The 7,962-nt window shown below is 35.6% G+C and overlaps 1 protein-coding gene across 1 annotated transcript in view; it reads right to left on the bottom strand.

Annotated features, from left to right (window-relative positions):
- Window positions 1-7,962, bottom strand: part of LOC106884506 (two pore channel protein 2) — a 48,401-nt gene that overhangs the window by 19,039 nt on the left and 21,400 nt on the right. The window contains exons 10-13 of the mRNA XM_014935926.2: window positions 6,987-7,131; window positions 5,028-5,192; window positions 3,529-3,593; window positions 1,892-1,973 (exon numbers count right to left, since the gene is read on the bottom strand). Of these exons, the coding sequence (XP_014791412.1) occupies window positions 1,892-1,973; window positions 3,529-3,593; window positions 5,028-5,192; window positions 6,987-7,131 (457 nt within the window). The remainder of the gene's footprint in view (window positions 1-1,891; window positions 1,974-3,528; window positions 3,594-5,027; window positions 5,193-6,986; window positions 7,132-7,962) is intronic.

The following is a 7,962-nucleotide window of genomic DNA, read 5'->3' as shown; positions in this document are numbered from 1 at the left end:
AGAGAGAGAGAGAGAGAGAGAGAGAGAGAGAGAGAGAGAGAGACGGAGAAAGAGGGAGAGACGGAGAGAGAGAGAGATCCATTTATGCAATAGAAGAAGCTCTATAATAAAAACTTCATCAGTATAATATACTTAACGTATATGGGAAGCCAAAATTTATGATTTCTTTGTTAACACAATACGTCTATAAAGGGATTTTTCCTGGACGGAAACCGCAGTTTCTGGCTTCTCAACTACACACACACATACTTATACATGTAGTAGTGATAAAGTTTTTGCTGTAGAGCTACTACTATTTCAGAATTCAAATTTTATTCTGTTCATGCAGCACCTTTGCAAACCCTTGTATAGTTTATACACTATCTCAATATACTTCAGTTTGGCCGACACAAACACTCAACATTGAGTGATAAGTACATAGGTCGTTGTAAAAGTATCTCCTTCATAAGTAAGTCCAACTGTATTTGTATTTAACCGGTAGAAGTTACAAAGTGACTCAGAAACTGGGACTTTCATGTACTGATGCGTATCAAACCACTTTGATCAGTACCAAAAGAAGAAACTTTCGGCCCTTGAAATATTTTTCAACTCCATCCAATTAAATAATACGTTGAATGTACAGGTTCTCGTCCTATTACCGAAGTTAATCAAAGTCGAGCCTAGTTAGTACTCAGATGGGTGACTACCTAAGCGTAGTTAGCATCTCACATTTTGAAAGGCGGTGCTCCATCATGACCCCAGCCATGTGTGTGTGTGTATATATATATACATACATACACACACACACACACAGAGGCGTGGCTGTGTGGTAAGAAGCTTGCTTCCCAACTATATAGTTCCGGGTTCAGTCCAACTGCGTAAAACCTCGGGCATGTGTCTACTATAGCCTCAGGCCGACCAAAGCCTTATGAGTGGATTTGGTAGACGGAAACTGAAAGAAGCGCGTTGTGTGTGTGTGTGTGTATATATATGTATATATACGACGGTGTGTGTGTGTGTGTGTGTGTGTGTGTGTGTGTGTGTGTGTGTGTGTGTGCACCATCGCTTGGCAACCGATGCTGATGTGTTTACGTTCCCATAACGTAGCGGTTCAGCAAAAGAGGCCAATAGAATAAGTACTAGGCTTACAAAGAATAAGCCCTGGGGTCAATTTGTTCGGCTAAAGGCGATGCTCCAGCATGGCCGCAGTCAAATTACTGAAACAAATAAAAGAATAAGAGAATATATATCTATGCATTTAGTTCTGTTTTTTCTATTTGCTTTACCACACCTAATTCAAACTAGGGATTTCGTTTAGTAAATCAGTAATTTCAACAACAAAACAGTTGCATACTTTCAATATACTGAAACTCGAGATAGAACCAGGGTCCTTTAGATCTTTAGGCAAACACTCTCTGGTATAAAGTATTTCCTCTACTTGAGAAGAATTTCGTAGTTTGTAGAAATATATTTACCCTTAGTAAAATACGGATCATTTCTAAATTATACAAAACAAAATTTATTTTAGTTTTATCATGTATAAGATAGTGGGAAATGAACGTCGGAGAATTAAATAAAACATTAAATCAAATATATCAATTCGTTTCCGTATATTTCGCACGTCATGAGTGTAGTTCTCACATTTTAATTCAAGGAACTAGCTTCAGTACTCAAGAGACGGTGAAAAAAATGTAATTCGAAAATCCCGTTCGAATGTCATTGGAGGCGTTGTGTTTGAATCACTCCTGAGTATGACTTTTCGTGTCGATTCATATCCTGTCTCTGCTTAATTACATCAGATTATATACAAAATCAACGACAGAGTTAAAGACGATATATTATATTGAGCGTGCTGTTGTCATGATGCAAAAATGTCTATAAACTCAACACATAATACAAAAGAGGCACTGACCTTTTAATGTTAGCAAAAGTCTTGAAAAGCCGCAGGACTCTCATTACCAAAAATAAATCCAAAATATAGGAATTATTTTGTTCTGAAAAATATTCAAGATAAAGATATCCTCGAAGTGTATAGATAATAATAGTCTTAATAAAATTTAGAATTCTGCTGCTTTAAACGTCTAAAAACCAGAGATAAAATTTTCAAAACGAATATAATTGTTTATAATGCTTGTAGAGATAATTTCTTTTAATATCGACACTGCAATCAGTCGATTCCATCTCAGGTTATCATCGAATAACTTATTCCTAGATGTATGCGCAACACCATATTACATCATTTTATTAATTAGTATATTTGAACTTGCGGAGCTATTATTGTAATAACACCCACAGATATTTGGTGACATAGAATTCGTTTCGTTAAAGACATCAAAGTACATTTTTAAGAATTTTCTTTTCTTCCCAACTGGAATCTTTACATGTATTCAATGCGAGCATAGATGTGTGTGCGTGTGCGTGCGTGCGTGCGTGCGTGCGTGCGTGCGTGCGTGCGTGCGAGAGAGAGAGAGAGAGAGAGAGAGAGAGAAAGAGAGAGAGAAAGAGAAAGAGAAAGAGAGAGAGAGAGAGAGAGAGAGAGCTGCTATGAAGAAACAGTTCAGTCATAGCTGGGTTGTCTTTTATCGTAATTCTGCCCTGATTGAACGGACCTAATACCAAGCAACAACAGCAGCAACTAGGTTCTGAGTTCAAGACCAGTTAGAGGCAATTTTATTTTTCTCTTCCTTTGTGGCGAATGAAATCAATACCTGTCATACACGTTGCTGATTCAATAAATTATTCTGTTCCCTACACATACCCGTCTTAATGCCAATGTAATCAATTATTATTCCGAATCCACGAACGCTATAATGAAACAAAGAATATACAAAGACGACTTTCAACGATTCCTCTTAGATCCAGTGTTGAGTAAAAGACGGGATGCCACGGCTTGAACGTTCTTGATAATAGGGTCTGCTTTATTTGGCAGAAACTGACTTGGGCTTCAACAACAATTGATTGATAAGACGATCGATCTGTACAGTGCCGGCTTTCAGCATAAGCTTAACGCACTACAGCTTAGGACCTCACAATACACTGGGAGACTTAAAACAGCTAAAAGGCAAAAATATATTCAATTCTTCAGACCTTCTGAGGTAGGTTTTTGATAATTTCTACACGATTTAGGGCTTACCCAAGTCTAAACTCAACACTAGATCCATTTTGGCTCACAAGGCCAGCGATTTCGGGGGACAGGATAAGTCGATTAACACTGATATCGAGGTAATCAACTTATCCCGTCCCTCGAAATTGCTGACCTTGTGCCAAAATTTTAAACCGATATAAGATTTCCCATAGTCAATACTTCACCATCTCAAGAGAAAATAACGAAGGAAAAACAGAATGCTCGTGACAGGAGCACTTTCAGTCATAGGTTTTCTCGATTAAGGCTGACTTGGTTTTAAACAACACCATGAATATTTATAATACATTTTCAGAAAAACAAACATTAGATATTAATGCTTAGAGATATACACATATACACTCAGATTTCGAAGTCACACGACGAACACCTTTAAACAATTAGCCGTGTGGATGAATTTAGCTCACCTTCAGATTCTATGAAGTCGTATATTGTGAAGCACAAAGCACCAACGATGACGAAGAAGTCAAATCTGAAATAGATTATTTGAAAATATGTAAACTTAGCTAGATTATGTATAATTTGTCTAATTGATATTAGATATTAAAATAACCGTTCTGAGACAGAGAAAATAGATAGATATATATATACGCTAACGTGACTCAAACCATCTATCTTGTGCTTGTCGTGAACCTATGCAATAGATTATGTGATCAATCAAATAAGAGATTGATAAAAGTACTTAATATGAAATAAGTACTAGGAGCGATATGATCCTCCAAACCTTTGACCGGTGCCCTAGAATGGCTGCAGGCCAATGAATGAAACAAACATAGAAGAAAAAAACCCAGTAAAAGAATATGTGATTAACAAAACGAGATAAGCAATAGTCTCCCATATTCTTTACCACATTTTTTTTTCACTTTAAAACACCTTTTATTTTAAAAGATTACAACAGCGAAGTGCGTCAGTAATTTTCCCCTTGATCCCCCCCTAAGTCACAGAATGAAAAATATTGAAAACCATCGACAGACTATGACATTCAGTGTAACGCTTCCACTTTTATCATCATCTTTTTACTCTCAATGAAGATACGCAGTCTGGTTGTTAGGGTGTTCGGCTCGCAATCTTATCGCCTTAGGTTCAATTCCTCAACTGGCCGGCGCGTTGTATACTGGCATTTCATTTCACACTACTCCAGTCTACTTAGCTAAAAATGAGTAGCAGACTAATGTTATTTTTTTCTTTTAGTTATCTACTGTATCTGGGACAAATCTGCTTAACGTAGTACGTAAGTTTCCGGGGTACAGATGTTCAGGAAAAGATGAACACCGAGGGAACAGATGTACAGCGTCCCTGCAGTTTATCATTATCACTGCAGAGTCTTTATCTTTTATCTTTTCTTTTACTCGTTTCAGTCAGACTGCGGCCACGCTGAATCACTGCTTTAGAGAATCGATCCCAGTACTTATTCCATCGGTCACTTTTGCCGATCCACAAATTTACGGGAACGTAAACACACGCACACCGATTGTCAAAACTGTGGTAGGGGGTCAAATAGAAATGCACACACACACATATAGGTTTCTTTCAGTTTCCGTCTACCAAATGTATTCACAAGCATTTGGTTGGGCCGAGGTTATACAAGACACCTGCCCAAGGCGCCACACAATGGGATTGAACACGGGACCATGTGGTTGGGAAGCAAGCTTCTTACAACACAGCCACGCCCGCGTTTATCTTGTGTAACTAATTTACAATTAGCTACAGTAGACTATTTAAGAGTTTCAGACCTTTTCTGCAGATGCAATGCAACAATTGTTACAAGACAGAGTCCACCGATTCTTCGATAGACTCAGTATGTTGTGATCTTTTTTGGTTCAAAATAGAAAAGGAAAATTGATATTTTTCGGGAAATATAAAACAATAGAAACTAACCAAAAGAATCAAAACTTTTGTTACTTACATATTCCAGAATAGTCGGAAGAATTTCTTTACTCCAAATACGTAGAGTTTCAACAAAATTTCAAACATAAATATAGATAAGAAAAACCAATCAGCTTCGTCAATATCAAACCCAATTATCCAAGCATTAATGAAAATCAATGCATCAAAAAACCAACGGAAAAATCTGTAAGAATTAGAGAGAGGGAAGAAGCAAGAGAAAGATAGAGAAATATATTTAGCTATTTAATATTGAATACATTAAGAGAAATGAAAAATGGCCTGGAAATTAATTTTGTACATTTTGGAAAAACTTGTGTTGTTAGTAACAGAAAATTACACACAAGGTTGGAATTAGTGTTTCTATAGTTACCAATGACAAAGTTAACGGAAAAGCCATTATATAAGAACTATAAATAAGGAACATATCTAGTGCAAAGTAACATTTTGTAAAAGGAGAATATATTACGAGGATTTGAGTAAAAGAAAATACAGGAGGAGCAGTTGATTATGTTTTTATTTAACATATTCCTCTCTCAGATTCACACACTTATTGCAGTGTTCCAAGCCCTGTAAAAGAACTCGGAAGGTTGGACTTCTAACCAGGCCTTTCGCAACACCCTTAAAACAAGGAACTTTTCAGCACCCCCTCGTCGATTGAATAGTTCCAGATATAATATAAGCATATAATTTATCAACTTCAGAATTGGACTCAACTTGAAGCAACAAAAAGTATACATTATAAAATAACCACCCGGGTTTCCTATTGTTTATATCGACAGTCTTATGATAACACTAGTTGAATATCCAAATGAGCAAATGTTATGAATTAGTGATAGAACAAGAGAAGCTATGTTCGCTTCAATAAAACAGATATATTAGAAGACCTTAACATTCTAGTTCTTCATTTCCTTTCCACCCCATTCTCGTTCTTTCATCATCTGCCATCTTTCTTTCTTTCATTTTACCTCTTCTCCAATAGTGCCATCTTTCCTGCATCTTTCTTTTCTTTTCTGACCGCATCTTTCTATTTTTACAAAGGTTTTAATATCTTCAAATATCAGCACCACTTAATGGCTCTCCTCTGGTACTCTCTGTACAATAGATCTTCTTCCCATATCCATCCCTGAACTTGATCGATTGTTTTTTTATCGACATTTTTAATATGAAGATAAATATAACACTCCACTTTCGTAGAAAAATATAATATGACTGATTCCAATAGGATCTAATCTACAGCAAACATTTATATCCCATACCTTGTTATCGAATTTCATCAAGTTTTAATCAAACGTTATTCGAGTTTAAAAGAACTTAAACAAATTTCTTTTTTAGATATATTTTTTTCTAAAACACAGTCAATTTTCGCATAGACTCAGAGTATGAACCGATAAATCAACACGCATGACATATAGTTATAATTATTTCATCAATTATCAAAAGCAATCAAATACTAAAAACTATTTAGTCCAGTCCTTCACTGTTTCTGCAAACTGATCCCCCACCAACTTCAGAGCAGAAGTCGGGGAACTTCTTTAACCAATTAGTCTAAAATATAATTATTTATGCTGACGTTGCCTCCTTAATTCGAAAGGAAGAAAATCAATAGATATCAAAGAACACGTTTTTTTTTTTAATTTCACTTATGTCTAATGAGTCCTCATTAGCCTCAAGAATTTCACTTATACCCCACTTGGGGGTAATTTACCCCTATTCACCGACTCCTGTCTTAGAGGAAACGAGGAACACTGGATTCAACATTTTAAACATAAAATTTAAAAACCTGTTTAAGAAACCCGAAATAGTTACTCCTTTTTTTATTATGTTTGATTTAGTTCGATGATGATGACAATGATTATTTGAAATGTAGTAATGTTTTTATTGATATTTCGAACCCCATCCTCCACATATTTGCTGCTGATAGAAACAGATGATATCATTAACATTTCACTAATGCCAACTTGTATAATTAGTGACTAACCTGTGTCTTACAGCCACCTTAATAACCTTACTGATGTAACTGTTGTATATTGTCGGACAATGGGTCTCCATAAATGACATTCTATCTTTCACCTCTGTCAACGGAAGCTGAAGCAGATCGGCAACTTTTAAAAATTGGCTCAGTTCTGGAAAAGGAAACACGGAAATATGAAGTCATTTCAAGCTAAAAAATAAATCGAGCAGGATTTGTCATGGAAATGAGAAAGTGGTTATCTGCATACAACAATCATTTGTTACATTCTTGGAGTTGTTATCCCTCGTCACTTCGAGGATAGTCTTAATTCCGGTATCATTCGAAATGGCAAAGTTTACTCATAATAAAATCCTCCATAGAAACTTTTCCTCCTTGTGATATCCATAAAGATGATTTCTAGCAGAAAACTAAATACTTTAAATTTATAGAATAAATTGAGCTAAGGGAAATAATTCTTGATTAATTGAAACTTCGTTCATAATTGAGGAAAGAAAGCAAAACTAGCAGCAGATGTCAGCGACTCTTAAAGAAAAGGGAATAATTTCTAGCAATTAAGAATTAATCTCTCAAAGTTAATTTACATACTTCAATTTTATACAGAAGAATAGACAGAAAGGTGGTATCTATGCCTTTCCCAAGATCATTAGGAAAGTTGGTGAAACTGGAAATAAATGAAACGTGTTAAAATATTCATGCTGCTTTAGAGCGCTCGCAAATTTGTGTTTGGATAGTGACTTTCTGAATTGCGAAGAAAGGATAATATTTATCCGAGATATTCACAGAGTGGACAAAACAATTTGCAGCTAAATTTGTGTTGCAGAAAATAATACTGAGTTATTCAAGAATATTATTTAAAATTGATAACTTTTACTTAGAAGGGTTCAAGAGATAAAATATAACGCTGACAAAAATATAAACAAAATCTATTGCTACAATCAGTGGGATAGAGAATAACCTTTAAAACAAAATGGGTGGGATGGGT

This window comes from Octopus bimaculoides, chromosome 4 (assembly GCF_001194135.2).
Source record: "Octopus bimaculoides isolate UCB-OBI-ISO-001 chromosome 4, ASM119413v2, whole genome shotgun sequence".
In the NCBI taxonomy this organism is placed as follows: Eukaryota; Metazoa; Mollusca; class Cephalopoda; order Octopoda; family Octopodidae; genus Octopus; species Octopus bimaculoides.
This window is presented reverse-complemented; position numbering and strand designations above follow the sequence as displayed.